Source organism: Hevea brasiliensis, chromosome 9 (assembly GCF_030052815.1).
Source record: "Hevea brasiliensis isolate MT/VB/25A 57/8 chromosome 9, ASM3005281v1, whole genome shotgun sequence".
NCBI lineage: Eukaryota > Viridiplantae > Streptophyta > Magnoliopsida > Malpighiales > Euphorbiaceae > Hevea > Hevea brasiliensis.
In genome coordinates, this window is record NC_079501.1 from 35,208,110 (window position 1) to 35,232,207 (window position 24,098).

The window sequence follows — 24,098 nt, forward strand, 5'->3', positions numbered from 1 at the left end:
GAAAATTATAGTATCAGTAAATCTAAGAGAGATAAAAGATTGGAAAACTGGTCTTTTGGGACGTACTATAGTAACTATGCAATATTCTCGATGTTTGTACTGTAAGCTACAAATTACAGTACTGACATGAGATTATTGTGTAAAGCTGCATGTTTCCCCGTGGTGCACCATGATGAGGGTGTTTGTAAACAACCTCTGTTTTGGTACAGTTATATCAAGACAGAGTTCTATTTCTACAAAGGAGTTAGGAAAACTCCTAGTTAGGGTTTAAAACCCTAGAGGTAGAACATTAAAGGTCGCAGTTGGGTGATAATTAAAGTTAGTGACTCAATTATCCTAACTTGAGCATAGAGTTATAGCATAAGTGGCACGAGAATAGAAGTTTTTAGTATGCTTACAATATAATGATGACCCCTAATTAGTGGGATCATTTGGTCTCCGATATGAGATTGCTGACAGTGTTGGTGTTACGGTGGACGTATTGCCTAAAGTTTAATGAAGATAGCATCTCCTTTGTGTGACCGTGGAGCATATGTATAGTTCTACTCTATAAAGGAGACTGGCGGTTATGAATAATATTTGTAGCCTGCGAAATGGCATTCTAGGAAAGTTTACAATATAAAAAGACAGCAAATAGCCTTGTATAGTCGTGGTAATGCAGTAGAGGTAGCACCTCTCTTGCAGTCAATTATGCTACAGAGTATGGTAATGTCTTCTTAGGAGAGATAGAAGAGTACCACTAATATAATTATTTGTGGAATGATGTCCTAAATAGGACTGTAGTGTGATAGGAAATAGTGGCTCAGGTACCCCCCTTAGGGAGAGTACAATTTTTGTTGTAAGGATTATAAGGGATCAGATCATGATGGATGCAGAGCTTTGGAGTAGCAAGGGAAAAAGGGGATCCTGTAGATTCCCTCCTTGAGGTATTAGAGGGTAGTTTATAATTAAACAGAGAAAAGAACAATGACTGCAAGTCAGCAAAAATAAGTCATAGAATATCAGTACATAAAAGGAAATACAGAAATGAAACTTTGGATAGTTAGTTTTAGATGTAACCGGAGAGAAATTTGAATGACAATGGAAGTGCTAATCAGAGTGGTCGAACGACCAATTCTGAGTAGTACAAAGATGAAGATGACCTAACAGAGACAGTAAAAAGTACAGTTATCTAGCATAGCTGTTAGGTTAAGAAGAAGAATGGAGCTAAGGAATAAAGTAATCAAGGTTCTATTTTGAGTAAGATAAAAGAGATGAATTAAAGAGTAAACTGAATAGCCAAGAATAGGACAAGATTAGGAAGATCAAAGTGAGATATAAAGTACTTAAAGTGCCATCTTGGACAAGGTAAATAAGATGAACTAAAAAGCAATATTAGAAAGCCCAGAACGAGATTACATGAGTGAGGATAGTTATCAAGATATAGGAACTAGAAGTGTTGGGCTTAGAGCAAGTCATAATTCGGGTAGTGTCAAGAGCCAAAACATGGAGTTCAAAGTTACAGGATATGGATTAAATTCTATATGTTCCTGTTTCCAAGATGGAATAAGTAGCACTGGGATAAGATCCATTTAAACTTCTAACAATATGAGAAAAGTTAATTAAGGAATGCAGCCAGAGCAAGCAAATGTTATAAGATGTGCAATGGTGTCTTGAACTGTCCTATTAGGCAAAAGAGTGAATTAATAAGTAGTAAGTTAAATAAAAATAAACCTAATGGTTTAAATAGGCACGATGAACAAAAAGGATGGTGGAAAATGGCACATAGGCTTAGGTCTTGAGTAGAGATGGTGAGATAGTAGTTATGTGGTCTGCGATCAAGGGTTAGGTAAGCATTTTTAGTATGACTAATAGGGTCACTTTATAAGGAAATATGAATGAAAATAAGTGACAGAACGACAGTAGGAGATAGAGCCGGAAGAGATATGTATAGGTGATAGTCACAAGTCGCTGAGAAGTACAAGGATAAGAGTTGTGACAGTAAGTATGATTGGAATCAATTCTAGAAGATTCTGTCAGTGAGAGGTATCTTCTAGAATACAATAAGATATAGGGATGCAAAAGATTGAGGGTAGGCATAAAAGGTAAAAATGGAGTATAAGTAAAGATAGTAAATCTTAAGATGATATGTCAAGTAAATCGATGGTACAATAGAAGGATTGTTGCAGCTGATATCTTATAGAAAGAAATGATGAAATTTCAAGAACAAGACCAAGAGACATGGGTCGAATATTATTCTATAGACAATAGTGTGCTGATGATTGTAGGAGGAGATTTCTCTTTCTCTTTAAGTTTAGCTCGTGCTTTTGGCTCTAGAAGACTACATAAGTAAGGGAAATTGTGTTGAGCTGACCCAGTATTTAAGAATTTGATAGGCACCAATCTGTACACATCCTCCTTAAAAGGAAATGATAGCAAGTGTGTACCTAATGTTAGGTATAAATGGACAATCAAAGTAGTGACAGGAGTTAAATCGAGTTAGTTACTAGGGCTTGCAACCCTCCTGAATATAAGTTGGAGGAAGTACTATTTGTAGATGAGTTTTAGTGGATGAAATTGTTGTTGATGGGTAAATTTGAGGCTGAAGTTTGGAGAACTATGGCAGTATATGTGGTTATATTAAAGAGAATAAACACGTGAAATATCTTGTCTGGAATTATAACATAGCACATATTTCCCACAGCCATCTTAGTTTAGGTGGAAATTATAGTTTTAAAGGCTCCTATCTAACAATGATGAGTGATTTCCTACAAAGTATAGTAGGGAATAATAATGTTCTGATGATCAAGTTGGGAAAAGAGATATAAGAAGAATTTTTTATGGTCAATTACAAGTGTTACATAATATGAAAGATGTGCTGGTAGAAGCCAATTGTAAGGTTAAAAGTCTAGAAGTAATGGAACTAGTAATCAAGATAGGACTAAGAAATAAAAAGAATGTTGAAGTTGATGATGGGATGGACATCCTTGAAGGAAAAAGGTATAAGAGTGAGAGAGGACAAAGGTTAAAGAATAAGTACATTAGGTTGGAAAAGATATCAACAATAGCAGAAACAGGAAAAGGAAGTGGATAAGATCCAAAGGACAGGAGGAAAGCTCAGTATAGTTGGTTACAATGATGAGAATAAGGAGGAATAAGCATGCTAGGGACACACTAAAGGATGTTTAAAATAAGTGATAGTAAGATGATAGATTAAAGGAGTAGTGGAGTCTCGATTTAAGTGCCAATGTGTAAGAAAGTACATCATATAATAAGAAGCTTTAGAAAGAAGTTAATATACTTCCATTCTAGAGAAGGAGTGGGTAATAATAAGGTTGTGTTAACTGGGTTGTCAGGGAATACAAACACTTTTGTCATATAGGAGAAGAGACTTAGTTCACTTTCCAATGGTGATAGATGGTGTAGGGTATACTTAGCACTTGAATGGAACTCTACATGACTAGTTACATAAGATTGACAGGAGTTGGTCTAAGAACCTTAGTAATGACACAAAGTAGATTGGAAATTCGAAGTATCATGGGGGATGAGAAGATGCATAGGTATTGACTATTAAGGTCATAGGACAAGTAAAGATTTCAAACAAGATGCATATGATAGGTGCTACAAGAAAGCATCTCATAAGATACTATAGGATAAGGAACATAAGTCATGTCTTTGGAGAGCAGAGATTATTGAAACAGAGAAATGGGGACTAAAGTCACTAAGAGAGACGCTAGCGCGTAATGAAAGTGAGGTAAGCGCCAAAGTTGATTGAAGTTATGAGATATCAAGTCAAGTGGAGTGGAGTTATAATGAGTACTAGAGATGTCAGAAAAAGGTAAACGAGCAGTCAGATGTGATGGTTTAGTCTCAGAAGGAGGACGGTAGCTGGCTTACTACAACAGGGGTAGATAAATATAAAATGTTTTTAACCATCCATATAGATCCAAGGCGAAAAGATGTAGAATTTGTAATGGGCGACTATGTGTTCTTAAAGGTTTCTCCTATGAAAAGGGTTATGAGATTTGGAAAGAAAGGCAAGTTGGTACTCCGTTACATAAGACCTTTTGAGAACACGGATAGAGTGGGAGCAATTGCCTATCAGTTGGAGTTGCCACCAAACTTTTCTCATGTCCATCCAGTATTCCACATCTCTATGCTTAGGAAGTTTGTTCCTGATCCTTCTCATATGCTACAGCCAGATACGGTGGAGTTGAATGAGGACTTGACCTTCGAGGAGCAACCTGTTGCCATTAATGTGCTACTAGATAAGACAGCTTTGGTCAAAAGCAAATCCTTATGGTTAAGGTTATATGGAGGAGCTAATCAGTAGAAGAATGCACTATCAGAGCGGGATATGTGCAGCAAGTATCCTTTTATTCTGTCTTGTGTAAAATTCAAGGACGAATTTTCTATAAGGAGGGAAGAATGTAACACTCCAAAGTTCTAAATAATTATTTTATATGAAAATTATAATATTTTATTGTATTAAATATTATGAAAATTTATTTGAAATTTTCTAAATTTTTAAAATCTGGTTTAATTTTCTTAAGACAATAAATTTCATCTATTTTTAAAAATTAATTTAAAGATCACGTGACAAATCTAAAAGTATATTCAGACTGCACAATTTTTTTTGAGTTTCTTGTCATTTTCAGAATTTTTGGGCCTTATTTTGAGTCCTATGGCAGAGTAAAAATTCAATTTCAGGTATTTTGAATCGAACTGGTCCACTTCTTCTTTTTCTTCCCCTTCCTCGCGCATTTCGGCTGCCCCTCTTCCCCTCTCATTTTCTCTCTCCTCTCCCCTCCCCACCCCTGGCCACCACCTCCCATCTCTTCCCCAATTGCCGGTGCCTCACCTGGAAGCCTCCTTGCCACCGGCCTCTGCCTGGATCGCCGGAAAAATGCGCCCAAACCTCCCTTTCACGTGTAGCTCGATGCTTCATCTTCCGGGCCAAAATTCAACTGATCCGACCACCAATTGGACCTGGTCTAGTCCCAATCACCTTCTGCACTTCGAGAGATTTCCAAAGACACTAAGAACACGAATTTTTGTAGAGCGGTTTGCTCGAATCGAGTTCGGGAAGTTTTAGCCCATTTTGACTTTTATACTAAATTTCTCTCAAACCGGGAACCTCACGGAGATTCCGAGAGTACCAACGTACTCTACTCGGTGAGAGCTTCGCAGTGATATAAATTTTAAAATTTTTTGACACAAAAAATCTAGTAGGTCTTACGGACTTTGCAGTATTTTTTTGAGCCATAAATGAGCTTATTTAATTTCATAAAAATTATATTCTAACTCCTAGTGTTGTGGGCTTCAAGTAGGTACATTCGTTTCGCGAAAATTTCACTGGCGATCGGATCAGTATTTTTGGGCTGGACAAATGAGTTGCCAGAGCCGCTTCAGAAATGGGTCGAAATTATAGTCTTTGCCACCATTTTTAGATGCTTTGGACGTTTTCCAAGCATCAGAATCAACGTAGGTAAACCTGAACTATAAGTTCTCTTATTTACCTAGTGTTGGGTCTATAATAAAAATTCATAAAATATTCGTGGATAGTTAGAAAATTATAATTCCTTTTGCAATAGCTTTATAGCATTGTTAAGGACCACATGGCAAAATTTTAGAATTTTTAGAGTTAGCTTGAATGATTTTTGCAAAATGTCAGTTTTAGGGGCTATAACTGAATTTTCAGATCTTGAGAGTTTTGCCTAGTTTGGAGGGCCCAGAAGGGGCCATATGATGTTGATGAGATGTGGGTATGAGACTTATGATTTTAGAAGTATGATTTGAACCACTTATAGGTTGGATGGGTTCTAGATATATGAGAAACTCTGCTAGATTTTCGGCATAAATTAGGGTGTGTTTTGACTCTTTAAGTTCTTAATTTGTATTAGAGCTGACAAATTCATTAATATATTTGTATAGGTGAGTAGGGACAACCATTTTTCTCCACTCAATCGCCCCAGTAGTCTCCGATATACTGTGAGTAGATATTAATTTTATTTATAATTTCAATATTATTATACATGCAAGGCATGCTTATACGTTCACTTATAATTATATGTATATATCTATTATAGGCACGCTTTATGTTGCATTATTACTTAATAAAATTGATGTGGGTATCACCTTAGAGTAATTTAGAGTTGTGTGTGTGTGTCGGCGTGCGTGAGGTGTGGTACTAATATTGGTAGGAATGGCAGATCGGTTTAAGCTAGTCTCGCTTGAGACTCGGTTCTTTTTGTGGTAAGCCAGGGTGACTATGGCTTTGAGTTGATCTCGCTAACTCCCGCATTTGAATTATTAAGAGAAAGTCCAGATCGAGTTGATCTCCTAGCAGAGGTTAGAATTAAGAGAGATGTGTAGGGGATCAGCTTCCATATATATATATATATATATATATATATATATATATATATATATATATATATATATTTTATTGATGTGATACACGGGTGTGTGAGTGCTCCAAATTATTCTTTATGCGAATATTGTTTGAACTTGATTGAATGTGTTGATACACGCTGCATTTCATCCTTAGGGATACATTAGCCCTAGATAGTTATAGAAATTATATTTAAAATCAATTTCTTACTCTATAAGTCGAACGCTCACTCTTGTTCACCCTATTTTTTCAAGTTGCAAGAGGATCTCTTTCTTGCGATTAATTGTTTCTTTCTTCGCAGGTCTTTTAGCAGCAATATCAGTAGTTCATAGTATTAATTAAAAATTTAGGACTTCGCATATGCTAGAAATATTTTATTTAGCTTGGGACTGCAATAGTTTATTTATTTTGAAATTGTAAACCTATTAATTGTGCATGTGTGGATATCTGTGATGGATATTTATCTTGGATGAGGGAGCTGAGCTCCCATTTGATTAAATTGCTATGTTGATAATGTGAGGGTGAGCTGAACTCTCCAAATTGATATATATATTTTGTGATTACAAGTCAGGTGAGCTAAAAATTCCCTGTTGGATAGTCTAATTTATGATCGAACTCTATCTGTTTGTCTTCTTAAAATTAGACTACAGTAATGAGCCTTAGGTTTGGGCTTAGAATAGTTATGCTTACTACCAGTTTTTGGAGTCTTATGTCGACCCAAATTCTAGTGTCAATCCGACCCATAATTTAGGTCGTGACATAAATCACCATGGGTACGAGCTTTTTATTTTAATGTTAAAACATTATTATTTATTAGAAGCTAAAAAAATCTCTTTTTTTTTTTTATATTGCCGCTTTTTGATAAATTGATCAAATTCATGCTTACACATTCTATGTGCACCATAAGTATTCAAAGAGAAGACTATTGCACTGGATAATATAAAAAATGTGTTTTTTTTTATTTAATTGCTCAATTACAAAATTAAGTAATAATTAATTTGAAGTTGAAATAAACAAAATTTTAATTGAAAAGTATCTTCTTATATATTAGTATGAAAAATAGTTTGAAATTAGTATTAACTGTTTTAAAATTTTTATAATAAAAATGTTGAAAAATGGTTACTATTAATCTTATTACAATATGAAAATATTTATACATACACAATATAAATATAGGTCATTAATTTAATATTATAATTAAATAATAAAAAATACTAATTTTTAAAAAAAATTCAATTTCAGGCATCTTGAATCGATCTGGCCCACTTCTTCTTTTTCTTCCCCTCCTTCGCGCATTTCAACTGCCCCTCTTCCCTCTCATTTTCTCTCTCCTCTTCCCTCCCCACCGCCAGCCACCACCTCCGATCTCTTCCCCAATTGTCGGTGCCTCACCTAGAAGCCTCCTCACCACCGGCCTCTGCCTGGATCACCGGAAAAATGAGCCCAAACCTCCCTTCACGTGTAGCGTGATGCTTCATCTTCCGGGCCAAAATTCGACTGATCAGACCACCAATTGGACTGGGTCTAGTCCCAATCACCTTCTACACTTCGAGAGTTTTCCAAAGACACTATGAACACGAATTTTTATCGAGCGGGTTGCTCGGATCGAGCTCGGGAAGTTTTAGCCCATTTTGACTTTTAGAATAAATTTCTCTCAAACTGGGAACCCCACGGAGATTTTGAGAGTACCAACGTACTCTACTCGGTGAAAGCTTCACGATGATATAAATTTCAAAATTTTTTGACATAAAAAATCTAGTAGGTCTTACAGACTTTGCAGTATTTTTTCGAGCCTTAAATGAGCTTATTTAATTTCATAAAAATTATATTCTAACTCCTAGTGTTGTGGGCTTCATGTAGGTACGTTCGTTTCACAGAAATTTCACTGGCAATCAGATCAGTATTTTTGGGCTGGACAAACGAGTTGCCAGAGCTGCTTCAGAAATGGGTCGAAATTATAGTCTTTGCCACTATTTTCAAATGCTCCAGACACGTTCCAAGCATCAGAATCAACGTAGGTAAACCTGAACTCAAAATTTTTTTTATTTACCTAGTGTCAGGTCTATAATAAAAATTCATAAAATATTCATGGATAGTTAGAAAATTATAATTCCTTTTGCAATAGCTTTATAGCATTGTTAAGGACCATAGGGCAAAATTTTAGAATTTTTAGAGCTAGCTTGAATAATTTTTGCAAAATGCCAGTTTTAGAGGCTATAACTGAATTTTCTAATCTTGAGAGTTTTGCCTGTTTTGGAGGGCCCAAAAGGGGCCATATGATGTTGATGAGATGTGGAGATGGGACTTGTGATTTTAGAAGTATGATTTGAACCACTTTATAGGTTGGGTGGGTCCTAGATATAGGAAAAACTCTGCCAGATTTTTGGCATAAATTAAGATGTCTTTTGACTCTTTAAGTTCTTAATTTGTATTAGAGCTGACAAATTCATTAATATATTTGTTTAGATGAGTAGGAACAACCATCTTTCTCCACTCAACCGCCCCAGTAGTCTTCGATATACTGTGAGTAAATATTAATTTTATTTATAATTTTAATATTATTATACATGCAAGGCATGCTCATATATTTACTTATAATTATATGTATATAGCTATTATAGGCACGCTTTGTGTTGCATTATTACTTGATGAAATTGATGTGGGTATCACCTTAGAGTAATTTGGAGCTGTGTGTGTGTGTCGGCGTGCGTGAGGTGTGGTACTGGATATTGGTAGGAAGGGTAGATCGATTTAAGCTAGTCTTGCTTGGGGCTCGGTCCTTTTTGTGGTAAGTCAGGGTGAGTACAGCTTTGGGTTGATCTCGCTAACCCCCGCATTTGAATTATTAAGAGAAAGTCCAGATCGAGTTGATCTCCTGGCAAAGGTTAGAATTAAGAGAGTTGTGTAGGGGATCAGCTTCCATATATATATATATATATATATATATATATTTGATTGATGTGATACATGGGTGTGTGAGTGCTTCAAATTATTCTTTATGCGAATATTGTCTAAACTTGATTGAATGTGTTGATACACGCTGCATTTCATCCTTAGAGATGCATTAGCCCTAGATAGTTATAGAAATTATATTTAAAATCAATATCTTACTCTATAAGTCAAACGTTCACTCTTGTTCACCCTATTTTTTCAGGTTACAGGAGGATCTCCTTCTTGCGATTAATTTGTTTCTTTCTTCGCAGGTCTCTTAGCCGCAATATCAATATTTTATAGTGTTAATTAAAAATTTAAGACTCCACGTGTGCTAGAAATATTTTATTTAACTTGGGACTATAATAGTTTATTTATTTTGAAATTGTAAACCTATTAATTGTGCATGTGTGGGTATCTGGGATGGATATTTATCTTGGATGAGGGAGCTCATTTGATTAAATTGCTATGTTGATAATGTGAGGGCGAGCTGAACTCTCCAAATTGATATATATATATATATATATATATATATATATATATATATATATATATATATATATATATATATTGTGATTATAAGTCAGGTGAGCTAAAAACTCATTGTTGGATAGTCTAATTTATAACTTAGGTTTGGGCTTAGAATAGTTAGGCTTATTATGAGTTTTTGGAATCTTATGTCGACCTAAATTCTAGTGCCAATCCGACCAATAATTTGGGTCGTAACATAAATCACTATAGGTACGAGCTTTTTGTTTTAACGTTAAAACATTATTATTTATTAGAAGCTAAAAAAATCTTTTTTTTTTCTATCGCCTCTTTTTGATAAATTGATCAAATTCATGCTTGCACATTCTATGTGCACCATAAGTATTCAAAGAGAAGACTATTGTACTGGATAATATAAAAAATGTGTTTTTTTTTATTTAATTACTCAATTACAAAATTAAGTAATAATTAATTTGAAGTTGAAATAAACAAAATTTTAATTGAAAAGTATCTTCTTATATATTAGTATGAAAAATAGTTTGAAATTAGTATTAACTGTTTTAAAATTTTTATAATAAAAATGTTGAAAAATGGTTACTATTAATCTTATTACAATATAAAAATATTTATACATACACAATATAAATATAGGTCATTAATTTAATATTATAATTAAATAATAAAAAATATTAATTTTTTTAAAAAATATTTTTTATAAAAAATATTTTTAATATACAAATTATTTTTTTTACGAAACGAACGTGCCTTAATCTTAAGGCATAACCTTAGCATAATTAATTATGGTGACAATTATATGCAGGAAGTCAATTTTCAGCATTCTGGAAGGTCAACGGGAGATGAGGACTGCCATTCCTTCGTGTACGTTGTAATGACCATGAATGGCTCAGGTCAATACTTTCCAGAAAACATATAAAGGAATTTTCAAATGCATCAAATTGTTAGCTTTAATCTTTAATATGGGATTAAATGGACTCTTAAACCCATACTTCAAATAGAATTATTTTCCATCATTTTTTTTTTAAATCTTATAATGTGGTCCAATATTAAATGAAATGACTTTGAACCACTCAAGTTTCCAGCTGCAGCTTGACGTTATTGATTTTATTAATTTTCTCTAAGGCTAAGAATTTTTTCTTTCTCAGAACAGAAAGAAAGCTGAGATTAACTTTTCAATACGACTTGGCCAATTGGGCCATTTTGGTGGAGGTAAACTAAGCTAATAAAGTCCAATAATGTGATCTTCGATGATTCAATTATTAACTTGATAGCATACGAGTTTAATTTAAATTGCTCTATCTTAAAACGCTAGGGATATAACTCCTTGAGAAATCTTCTCCTTCGCTCGTTATTGTGCTTGTCTAATATGGTACAATATTAAATTTGTCTTTATCATCAACAATTAAGTCCTAATCAAAGCTTTTGCACTTGCTCTGAGAGGATATTTCTCCACACCGTCATTGATTAGGCAGTTGCTTGAAGGCTTGGAGCCTTGTCAACTTGGCATCATCTTCTTCTTCCTCTATTTTTATGACGATCAGCTGATAAAACCACCATGGTAATGCATGTCACAGGATTAACCACAACCAAACCCTAGTAGAATTTGTTGCGGATGCATTTCAGGTACTCACCATTCAAATTGTTTGCGTGTAGTATCCTACACGATGTTATTAGACTCGATCTAGAGGTTAACCCCGATAACAGAATTAGGTGAATGAGTTAGAAATTCAAGCAGTGAATCAATAATTTAATTAATAGGTAATTAAAAAATAATTAAATATATATATAATTTAATTAAATATAATTTTTATTAATATAAATAAATAAAATTAATTAAATTTTAATTATTTAAAATAAACTTTAATATTTATTAAGTTAATAATATTTTTAAATTTTATATAAAAATATTAAGTAATATAATGTATAATTTTTTTTAATAGTTATGAAATATTAATTATATATTAAAAAATAAATATATTAATATAAAAAAATATAATTATTAAACTAGCTCAATTAATTTTAATTTTAAAAAAATCAAAATATTTATTTTATAAAATTTTAAATCCAATTATTTATACCAACACTAGAAAAAAAAGTTTACACTAGAAAAAAAAGTTTTTCTTGAATAATTAAACCGACTAAATTGTTTCATTATCTATTTCAATTACAAACTCAAATTACAAACTCACCATTCACCAATTTACTAATTCAACTAGCTGATTTTATTCGAGTTTAATAAAATGGCCAAATGGGAAATGCTCCCTTCATGAAATGAAGGCCGGCCTTTTTTCAAGAGCACTTATAAAATATGAGGTGCACACCTGAATAATAGTGTACCAGCACCACAATCTCAAATGAACAATTACAAATATTTTGAGCTTCAATCAAGAGTACTACGATTGGCAGTCAAATTATAATAAATTTTATTTAAGTAATGGGGCAATCAAATATGAACCACCATCCCTCTGCTATTCTTGGAAAATAAATAAGATGACTAATGCTACATTCATTATAAGAAAACTTTCTTCTACCTCTTGTTTTTCTTTCTTACCTTGGAAAAAATAATATGACTAATACTACATTCATTATGATAGCACTTAAACCTCATTTCTGGTTTCACAAAAGTTTAACTGCCAAAATGGAAACTCCTCTTACCTTTTCTTGTTTTTCTTTCTTCCCTTTACTTGTTTTTCTAGACTTCTAAGCCTCTGGCTAATAACTGAAGATGATGATATTTTCTGATCTGAAATCTTGGAAGATGATTCAACAGGTGATGATGAGGCAGGTTCCTGTCTTGCTGCCATAGCTTGTTTGAGTACTGAAGAAAGATTGAAGGAAGACTGCGATGCAGTACTTGCAGGAGTCGCAGGTATTTTAGGAACACCTAAGGACTTCTTTACCCCAGGAAGCTTAAGCACTAAAAGTGATAACAAAAGAATTAGAAGTGTCAGACCCGTATAATTTTGGCAATTTTGACAATATATGTGGATTAAACTTTGATAGTTCATGACAGAAAAAAGCCAACAAATGCTTGATATGAAAGCTCCGATTTTCTAGAAATGCAATTGCAAACTTTGATTACTCATAAATTAGAATTCGGAAATACTCACCTAGGCCCCAACCAAGCGAGAACAAGTTGGATGTTATCCAATAACAAAATATAGCCTGCAAATAAAATATAAGTGAATATAAATTTACTTCGTACTTCTTTCTATTACCCTAAAATGGACATGCCAATATCTGCATAAAACAGCTGAAAGTAGAAAGGAAAGGGTTTTTAGGCGGGGAGAAAACAAAGCAAAAGGATAACCTAAACTCTCCATCTCATGATGAGGTCTGCAAGTGAAGGAGTATGTTACCTTGAATCCTCTTTCATACTGATTATTCTAAGCACTATAGCAAAAACTACCAACATATTCAGTAAGAAGAGGACACAGACTTATATGGAAGTGTGCAGAATATGTCTCATAATACCATCAAATGGCCAATTAAAGGGGGTGAACATTGCGACTCATAATACATGTCGTACAAGATGCAAAGCTTGAGCTAAAAATAGGTCACAAAATTACCTTGGGGAAACCCATGGTCAATGGAACTGAAACAACAGCAAGGACCCTAGATACATTTTTCATGGTGCCAGCAGCAGGATTTCCTTCCATACCTTCTTGCATATTGCACTGAGGATCAATACAAGTTAGTTGATTAAAAACACTCATTTAGTTTTACTTGAATCGATAAACCAAGGGCCTACCTCCACTGTTATCAAGAAAGACAATGCTGTCAAAAGTGGAAAGATGTATAGACTATCTGGTGTTGACAAATCAACAAACCAATAAGCTCCACCACTTTTAAAGGATGGCACTTTTTCTGCCATGTTTGAGATCTGGAGAAACATATCATATAGGCATTTAAATGTGAAGATCAATCTATTGTTGATATTTTCTTCATTTGCAGGATATTTTCAATATATTAATCTATAAGAAATACTTGTTAAGAAGTGCATCTTACCGCCAGAAAAAAGGAGATAAAGATGGGACCTTGAATGAAAAGCCCCTTCAGTGGAGTAAAAGGACTCACACCATATCTGTAAATTGCAAATCAAAATGAGATTTAAAAAAAAAAAATTTCCAGGAATCAAAATCCTCTGAAGTTAATACGTATTCCAAAATCTAAATTCAATGACCCTAGGGTTTTTTTTTTTTTTTTTTTTTTTTGGGGGGCGGGGGGGGGGGGTGGAGAGTGTTTCAAAAGGTCAAATGATCCTGTAGAGAAAAAACTTGAAAGTCTCATGGGACCCACTTTCATCCCACAAAATTGCTCAAGTAGATTTTCCAAGTTCATGCCAACATCATTAATCAAATATGAGTATATTGCAAATGTACATATTGGGCATTTCTACAAATCATAGTTTATCTAAAGCTGGATAAAGTAAAGACATTGGCTTTACAATATCTTACATTTAAACCAATTAGGTAAAATAGATAAATGTTTAGTTAAGGATTCAACCATAATGAGGTTTCCTTGGATTCAGCAGATTAGGAAATTGATGATTATTTTTAAGTTCTGCACTAAATCAGAAGGTATGATAGTAAATTTGTTTGCAAAGTTTTATTAGTGCCATTCTCAGGCTCATTTAATCAATTTTTATTTCATTGTGTAGCCTTCTGGTTATAAAATTTCCTACATAATGACATTAACTAGAATATACCAACAAATTCTAAAAAAAGATTTTAATAATCGAAAAAGCACATGTTGTTCAGTAGAACACCAAATATTAATATTTAATAAATGTGTATTATTCAACTTTATATGGCATCTGAAGCTTCTGGCAGGCATCCAATATGGGCATGACTAATTAAGTTATGAAAAGACCAAACAACTTAGTTGCAATTGATTTCCCTTACAAACGGATAGAAAAGTTGCTTACTCCTTGAAAAGCATCTGCATTTGTTTTTGGCCCTCAGCAACGGCTGTGGGGTCCATACCCTGAGAGAGAGAGAGAGAGAGAGAGAGAGTTAACCTGATTGAAGAAACATTGTAAAAAAAAATAATAATAATAATTTATTCAGGCCGCATTTTATATGAAGCAATCACCATACCTTATCTTGCACCTGTTGCTTAATCTCCTCCAAATGTGGCCTCAAGAGCTGCAGAACATACACAAGTTATAAAAATGATAATTAGGTGCTGATATCAAGAGACCAAGAGGCATAATAGGGTGTGTGAGTACAAAAGCTGCAAAAACCTAAATCCAATTCGCACCATGAAAGACAGGTAGAAAAGGAAGAAAAAGATGAGCCTAGGAATAATGCTAGAATTCCACTTTGTTAAGCAAGTGGCATGCCAACAAAAGTAGAGTACACATCTAAAAGTTTTAAGTTTCAACATAGCATAAAAGGTCAAAATTATGAAAATGGAGTTTTCAGTAAGAAATATGTTACATATAGGAGGACTAGGTATAAAAAGAGAACAACTAATGAAGTGGAAGGAGCTGGAGATTGACTAAAGAAGAGCTGGAGTTGACTTGGAATCTGGAGGGAAATAGAGTGAGCTGGGGCTGACTGAGAAGGACTTTTCAAGGGAAATGAGTAGTAGTTATTCTAGATCAGCTTGTAAGGAGCAGTTACAACTGCTGGAGGGAAAATCTGTTACAATTGCTATAAAAGGAGGAAGAAATAACTGTAATGGCATATCAGAAATTAATAAAAGAATTCTTTCTTCTTCTTCTCCAATTCTCTCTATCTTTTTCTAATTTCATTCTTCTCTTTCTCTTCCCAATTCTTTTTCCTAAATTTCCTAGTTATCTAATCTTCATCCGATTCAGATTAATAATTTGCTATTGGAGCCATGTTTCTAGTGGGCTTTGTCCAATCTTGATTGCTGGAGTCGCAACAATGGCTAGATCATTGGTTGTGAGTCAGGAAGCTATTAGGATTGCAGAATTGGAAGAACAACTTAGAAGCTTCCAGGGGCAGACAAACAGCAATGGAAGAATTTGGAGCTGACAAGAAGTAGAATGCAATTGACTCCAGAATGTTATTCGTGGAGAATTGCGATCCATAATAACTGGAATTGTAGGGGACAAAGGTAAAGGAGTCCATGTGGAGGAAGGTGAGACTGCTCTAGCCACGGAAGGCAGGGGAATTTTGCTGACCCTAAAGGAATTCTTGTCAGCAAGGAAGCTCTGGTTCTTCAATGGAAATGGAGGGAGTACAGAGAATCTTGCCCAATACATTTCAAGGGAGAGAACTAGGGCTTGATTAAGAATATGTGAGAAATGTTTTGGAGTTTATAAGGTTCTAATAGAGCAAAGGCTAGGAATTGCTAGTTTGTTTCTGTTGGATAGGGCTAATGCATGGCTTCAGAGCTGGAATAGAGGAAGAGGGCTCCATTCTTGGGAAGATTTTGAGAAGGGAATATGTGGAAGGTTTGTGGATCAAGGAATATAGGATTTAGTTAAGGAATTCATGAAATTAGGCAAGAAGGGACTGCTGATGAGTATCAAGATAAGTTTGAAGATTTGAGGATTAGAATGGAAAGGATTATGCCAGATTTGGTAGAAAATTACTTCCTTTCAGGCTCTGTGAGAAGGTTGAGAGATGAAACAAGGCCTATGGTAAGGCTGTTGAGGCCAAAAACTATTTCTCATGTCTTTGAGATAGCTAGGTTTCAAGAGCAACTCATTGGTAGCAATAGGAGATTTACTGCTTTCACCAGTACTTACAAGCCTGCACCACCACTCAACACCTGGCCTACATTGCATCAAAACTTCCCTTACTCACCTAAACCACCAACCTTCAGAAGCCATAACCATTCAATCTAGCACCAGTCCCTACTCCTCCCTTATTGAAAAATATGGAAGTTGGAGGTTTTGCATTGACAATGGAAAACTTGATGACATGACTATTACGGAAAAATTTCCCATTCCCATAATTGATGACCTACTAGATGAACTTCAAGGAGCCAAACTTTTCTCCAAATTTGACCTTAGAAGTGGCTACCATAAGTTAGGATGCAACCCCAAGATATGCTCAGGCAAAAGACAGCCTTAAGGATTCATCATGGTCATTTTGAGTTCATTGTCCTGCCTTTTGGGCTTACTAATGCCCCAGCTACCTTCCAAGCCTTAATGAATCACATATTTCATCCTTATCTCAGAAAATTTGTTTTGGTTTTCTTTGATGATATCCTTGTTTTTAGTAACCTTTCTATGTACAACACCTTGAGGTAGTGTTTGAGATCCTTGAGCAACAACAACTATATGCCAAATTATCTAAGTGCTCTTTTGGGAAAACAGAAATTGAATACTTGGGTCATCTTTCTAGAGAAGGGGTTGCTACAGATCCTAGCTAAATGAAAGCCATGGTCTCTTGGCCCACACCTCAATCGGTAAAAGACTTGAGGAGTTTCTTTGGTTTATGTGGCTATTTCAAAAAATTTGTGAGGAATTATGGCATTATGAGTAAGCCTCTCACAAATTTATTGAAAAAAGAAGCCTTCCAGTGGACAAAAATAGCTCAGCAGACCTTTGAAAATATGAGAACAGAAATGGCTCAAGCTCCAATCTCAGTATTACGTAATTTCACTAAGCCCTTTAACATTGAAACTGATGCTATTAGTCTTGGTATGGGGCAATCTTACAGCAAGGACATCCTATTGCCTATATTTCTAAAGCATTTGGTCCAAGAAGCCAAGGACTTTCAGTCTATAAAAAGGAATTATTGGCCATAACTTTTGCAGTGTCCAAATGGAGGTATTAATTGGAGCAAGGTCCCTTCTTTATTAAAATTGACAATAAAAGCATCAAATTTTTGTTGAAGCAGAGGTTACACACAAATTTACAGCATAAAAAGATCTCCAAATTGTTGGGTTTAGATTATAAGAACTTGTATAAGAGAGGGGTTGAAAACAAAATGGCTGATGCTTTGTCTAAGAGGTCACTTAGGGATGAACATCACTCGTGCCTCTATTTCTGCAATCCAATCTACTTGGATGGCAACACCAATCAGCGTTTATAATCAAGATTCCAAAGAAACAGAGATGGTGAGTCATTTATCCTTGGATGGGGCAGCACATCCGGGGTATGAATATAAGTAAGGGTTATTATACTATAAAGGTAAGTTGTATGGGCAATTCTACTGATTTGACGAGGAAATTGTTAGATGCCTATCATGGTTCAATGTTAGGGGGCCATTCAGGAAACCATGCTACTTATTTGAGGATCAAGAAGCATTTCTATTTGCCTGAATTGCTATCTACAGTGGTAGAGTGGGTGAGAAAGTGTGATGTTTTTGCTAGATGCAAAACAAAAACCTGCGCTTCTCCAAGTTTACTGTAGCCATTACCCATGCCAGATCAAGCTTGGTAGCACATCCCAATGGACTTCATTGAGCAACTAACAAAACCTGGAGGGAGGACACCTTTTTGGTAGTTATTTGCAGATTTACAACTATGGACATTTCCTGCCTTTAGGTCATCAATTTTCAGCCGCTACTGTTGCAAAAATTTTCATGTTCTTCATGGAGCAGCTCCGTCCATAGTCTCAAACAGGCACCAGCCTCTTTTGGAAGGAATTCTTCAAAATTCTGGGCAGCACACTCTCTTTTAGTTTTGTTAACATCCACAATGTGATGGTGAAACAGATGTTTGAATCAATGCTTAGAAAGGTATTTGAGGTGTATGACTCACCATCAACCTGCAGCACGGTCTAAGTGGCTGTCCTTAGCTAATTGGTTGTACAACAGTAACTATCATAGTGCTATAAAAATGACTCCTTTTGAGGCACTCTATAGTTATCCACCACCTCAGTTGCCAGCTGTCTTACAGACTGACATCATAGTAGGCTCAGTAGGAGATATGATTCCTCAGAGGCAGAACATAAATAATCTCCTTAATAAAAATTTGTTGCCAGCTCAAAATAGAATGAGGCAACAGCCGACAGGAACATAGCTATTAAAGGCTCAAGGCGCACTAAGGCGCCAAGGAGTCCTAGAGCCTAGGCACAAGGCGCAAGACTCAGGCGCGCACCTGAGCGAGTTGAGGCGCAAAAGTAAAAAATTTAAAAAGTTTATAAAAATCAAATAAATGTGATGTTTTTCTTTTTTTTCCTTTGGCATATATCTTGAATTGGGTTTGCTGATTTGAGTTTAAGTGGTTGTCCTTTTTGCCAATGAAAGTGCTCGCTAAAGATAGAAATAAAGAAAGCATGTCTTTCTAGAATCTTGTGCCTGAAACAAAAGCGCACACCTAGGCGCATAAGGCACTAGGGTTCGAGCCTGGTGAGCCTTGAGCCTGAGGCGCGCCTTTAATAACTATGGACAGGAAGATAAGAAAAGAAAGTAAAATATTTTTTGAAGTAGGAGACTAGGTCTATTTGAAGTTACAGCCCTATAGACAAAATTCCATTGCTCTTCAAAGAAGTCTTAAATTGTCAGCAAAGTTCTATGGGCCCTTTCAAGTTGCAGCCAAGGTTGGAGCAATGGTTTATAGACTTCAATTGCCTCCATCTTCCTCCATCCATCCACTGTTTCATGACTCTTTGCTCAAGAAGAAAATTGGGGATAATGTTACACCAATTTTGGATCTACCTATAACCCAAGATGATATTCTACTGATAGCCTCTAGAAAAGTTTGGAAGATCACGACAATCATTAGAAATGATCAATCTATCCTACAAGATCCTATTAAGTGGCAGACTCGGGGACAATAAGTTTCTCATGAGGGGGTATTGCTACATATAGAAAGACTATGTATAAAAAGAAAAGAAATAATGAAGTAGAAGGAGTCGGAAATTGACTACAGGAGCTGGAGTTAACTCAGAAGGAATCTAAAGGGAAATAGAGTGAGCTGGAGCTGACTTAGAAGGAATTTTTGGAGGGAAATGTGTAGTAGTTATTCTAGATAAGTTTGTTAGGATCAGTTACAACTGTGGAGGGAAAATCTGTTAGAATAGCTATAAAAGGACGAAGAAATAACTGTAATGGCAGATCAGAAATTAATAAAAGACCTCTTTCTTCTTCTCCACTCTTTATCTTTTTTTAATTTCTTTCTGCTCTTTTCTCCCCAATTCTTCTTCCTAAATTTCCTAATTCTCTAGTTCTTCATTTGAGAAACTGTTTTTAGGGTTTCAGATTAATAAAATAGCCAAGAACTTCATTAAATAAAAGAATTAATTAACCAACAAAACTTTAAGAAAATGCTTTGGAACACATCTACTTTCAATGACACCACATGAAATGTTGAAATATCTGACATGTTTCCAAAATCATAATGGGAAAACAAAATGAAATCGAACAAACAATCAAAATAGAGAAGCAGCATGCATACTGAGGACTCAGATTAATTCGCTGGAAGTATGGGTCGTATGAGAGCAAAATTTCAAATGATGAACAAACTTCTTTCCCTGTGTGCATTATACAAGCACAAGGCAATACGAGCATTAGATTTTCAAATAGCACTCAACAATGTAAATCCTTTTCTTTTTTTCTTTTTTTTTTTTTTCTTTTTTCCTTGTGGATGGGGTGGGGGGTGGCAAGGAAGAAGCAGCAGCAAGTAAAACAACATACAGTGAGTTTTGAAGTGGCTTTCAGCTGATTTATCACAAGTGGAAGTGTTGCCCCTCTAATCAAAAGAGTAGTTAAAATTAAGGAAGCCCACCTGAAATCAGTAACAGAAACAAGAAACTAAAGTTACCTCATATTGTATCACATATTATTAAAGTGTTATAAGTAGCGTGCACCAAGAAGCCACTGAATTATATATTATATCTTAAAAGCACACTGAGAAGCACCTTTATAAGCACTGCATCCAAACAGATGCACAAGAAGATAGGATTTTTTTTAATATTTTTTATTTTTAAAAATTAAACCATTTTGCACCATATATGAATAAAGTCTCTATTATAGATGAGGTAATCTTCAAAGAAAATAGCATAGCTGCCTATTCATTGTGGCAGAGCCTCCCATTTGAGGCCAACTGTGCCCAACTAAATTGAATAATTCTTGTGGAAAATGAATGACAAACTGCCAGTTTCTACATTTTAAATATCTTCTTTTAATTATTGAAGGCACCTATGCCCAAAGATTCTAATGAACTTAAGTCTACAGATTTGTAGTTGCTCATTTTATCAGTTGATTACAGTTATTCGGCTATGATTTGATTCTATACTCTTTTTAATGCATATTTCTCAAACAAGCATTTCTCCAAGTAATGAACTTTGTACGAGCAAGTAAGAGAAACAGATTCTTACCAGTTTAAACCAGTAAAAGAATGCACTGCATCAATAAAATGCTGAAGGACTTGAATAGGGAAGAAAGAATCAGCAGCAGCAACAGCAACTTCATTCACAGCGGGGGCCTGCATGGCAACAGCTTGGACAGCAGTGTCCGTGAGAACATCAGTAACATCACTCATCAGCTCAATCTTGTCTGACCCTTCACCAACTGTCGTTGACATATACCGGCAAAAAGAGGCCCCAATGCTTGGTGAAAGAGAAAAATCCATGCATCTTCTATCTTGAAAGAAACCAAATGCAGATGAATTACTAAAGCCACTTCCAAATGCCCTCTGTTGTAAAAAATTACTCATCCCTTGCTGAGATGGACCTTCATCAATGCAGTTATGTTTGTGATCATCATCATGAAGAATATAGCTAAATGATGGGTGGTATCTTCGTCTAACAAGGCTTGCTCTAGCGTAGAGGCTGCGTATTTGGGCCATTGATATGAAAAACAGAGTTCCTCTAACCAAAGAAAAAAAAAGTTTACAATAATATTAGCAATAGAGATTCAAACTTCCATCACACCACACATCCATTGGAAGTAATGTGATTTTTACTAGAGAGCATCATAATTGAATGCCATCACTTGAAAGTAGAACTCAATAAGATCAAATATAAGCATCCATCATAGACAAAAAATGGGGAAAATTATATTCACTGCAAAATCAACCAAATACTTAATTTGCACAACTTGAAGAGATTAAGTCCTTTTAGTTTTAAAATGAAAAAGCAGATTAAGAAACTTGAAAGAATATAAATTTAACAACTTAAAGGGCCCAGATCAAAACATATAAGATCAAAGATAAAAAAAATTCGAATCACCATGCATTCTAGTAACTCCTCAGTAACCAAACCTAAGTTTTAGAGGGATATGATTACGAATATGAACAAAACTTACTGTTTCTTCTTGTCACAGAGAGAGAGAGAGAGAGAGAGAGAGAGAGAGAGAGAGAGAGAAGCTAATAAGCTCACTCACAGAGGTTTTTCTTTCCTTTTTTTTTTGAGGTAGGGATGGCAACAGGTTAAATTTGAAGGTACTCGAACCCCAATAGGGTATATACTATCAAAATTTATCCCAAAACCGATTAAAAATTATTTTTTGATATCCATACACATCATAAATCCTATCACTACACGCATACTTCCAAACCCGCCCAAACCCTATTTTTTTTGTAATTTTTGCTGGAAAATGGAAATTCAATAAAAAGGAGTAAATTGGTGGGGTACACGAATCCTAAAAATTGGAAGAAAAAAAAAATCAAAGCAATAGCAGAGAAAAATTCAACATTTTAACAACAATTAAAAGAATCATACTAAGTCCAACAAAGTTTTCACAAATGGATGCATGTTAAATTGATGCAAATAACACATAAAAAAATTACATCCACCCGCAAATTACAATATAAAAAACTAAAAATTTCACTAACTTTGCAAGTTCAAATTTTAATCATGGCATTGTAAGCTGTACAAGAGTAAATGAACGCTAGCGTAAGAGTAAATAATTAGGACACCTGCAACAAAAAAAATATGTCCAAAATGTCAAAAATATTTTAAAATATTAGATCCTAAAGAATTGATATAATTAAGTTGCATTAAAGAGCCTCCATGAAAAGATAGCTGAGGCCTTTGAATGTGTTTAAGAAAATCTCAAATTTGATAAGAGTTTATGAAAAAAGAAAAAGTTCCCTTATTTTGAATGCCCAGAAGCTAATTAGTTAATGATGAATATTAATTCAAACCATAATGCCCCACCACATCTAAGAACAAGTGAATTCCGAGAGAAAAAAAACATGAGCAAAGTGAAGACACAGATTGAATTGAGTGTGTTCAAGCAAAGTGAATTCTGAGAGAAATATGAGCAGAAAAAACATATGAGGACACAGATTTCAAAATTAAACCACATGCCGAAATTACACAATTTTCTCAGTAAACAGCCATCAAAACTCCAAAAATTTAGAAGAGAACCCACAACCATGCAGAGCCAAACCTGAGCTCAAAAGCTCAAAATATAATTTTTCCAAGACAAAAAAAATGCTAACTGGGTTTTCGGAGAATCAAACCTGCAATTCTGCTAGAGAGGACGGAGCAGCTGAGCAGCAGCTGCGAGTGAATCGAGATTCAGGGGCAAGGCGACCGGAAGAAGATTAGAGTTACTGGCTTGGAGAAGGTGCGATGGGAAAGATTCCGTCAAAGGCACGAGGCCGAGAGACTGAGACACCGAGTGAATATGGCGATGGTCGATGAGAGACAGAGATATATTGTCTAAGGAAGCGGGCGTGCAGCTGCAGATGAGGAATGAGAACGTGATTTTAGGTTTTAGGTTAAACGATGTAGTTTTACAAAATATTTATATAATTAATAAAAATCTTTAACTAAAGTTGAGTTTTTTAAGAAACTAAAGTTAAGTTTTTATAAGATATATATAATTGATAAAAAAAACCGAAATTAATAATTAGAAACTTAAATTATAAAATATTATAAATATTAATATAAATAACATATTTAATTTATCATAACTGTTTGAAAGGTTAAATTCTAAAACATTTTACTTTTAATTAAATATAATTATTTACTTAATAAAGTTTATATTTGATATTATAATGAATTATCTATAAATAATTATAACTTTCAAGGATTAATTTATCAAAATATAAAGATGTATTTGTAATTAATGAAATTTTAAAGATTTTAAAATAATTAATTCATGACTAGTACTACTGAATTAATATTTATTAGTAATTAATATATATTTTTAATAATTATAATTTAAAATTTTTAATTTAATGTTATCTATATTAACGATACGAAAAAATACATAACAAATAAAATTATAGTATCTGAGTGTTAAAAAGGTGATAATACAAAGCACTTAAATGTGCTTTCTCCTAAAAGTTATTAGTTTAAACTTTATAATTTATCAATTAAAATTTGATTAGTAGTTATCATTTGAAAGCTAAATACTTGTCAATCTAATAATTTTTTATTACACCTCCAAAATCAAGTGGGAAT

General features: G+C 34.4%; 1 protein-coding gene across 2 annotated transcripts; it reads right to left on the minus strand.

Moving 5' to 3' along the window:
- Positions 1-12,210: 12,210 nt before the first annotated feature.
- LOC110660544 (mitochondrial inner membrane protein OXA1) lies at positions 12,211-23,390 on the minus strand. Of its 2 annotated transcripts, XM_058153728.1 has the most exons (11): positions 23,150-23,381; positions 22,517-22,600; positions 21,060-21,551; positions 20,377-20,467; positions 14,911-14,958; positions 14,739-14,797; positions 13,820-13,895; positions 13,563-13,694; positions 13,381-13,488; positions 12,922-12,976; positions 12,211-12,728 (listed from the first exon to the last, which is right to left on the minus strand). In XM_058153728.1, exons 3-11 carry the CDS (start codon positions 21,527-21,529, stop codon positions 12,463-12,465), a joined length of 1,305 nt encoding a protein of 434 aa, XP_058009711.1. In that variant the 5' UTR covers positions 21,530-21,551; positions 22,517-22,600; positions 23,150-23,381; the 3' UTR covers positions 12,211-12,462. The 2 variants fall into 2 exon arrangements, with proteins under 2 accessions (XP_058009711.1, XP_058009710.1); XM_058153727.1 differs by lacking the exon at positions 22,517-22,600 and having other exon boundaries at positions 23,150-23,390.
- Positions 23,391-24,098: the final 708 nt, after the last annotated feature.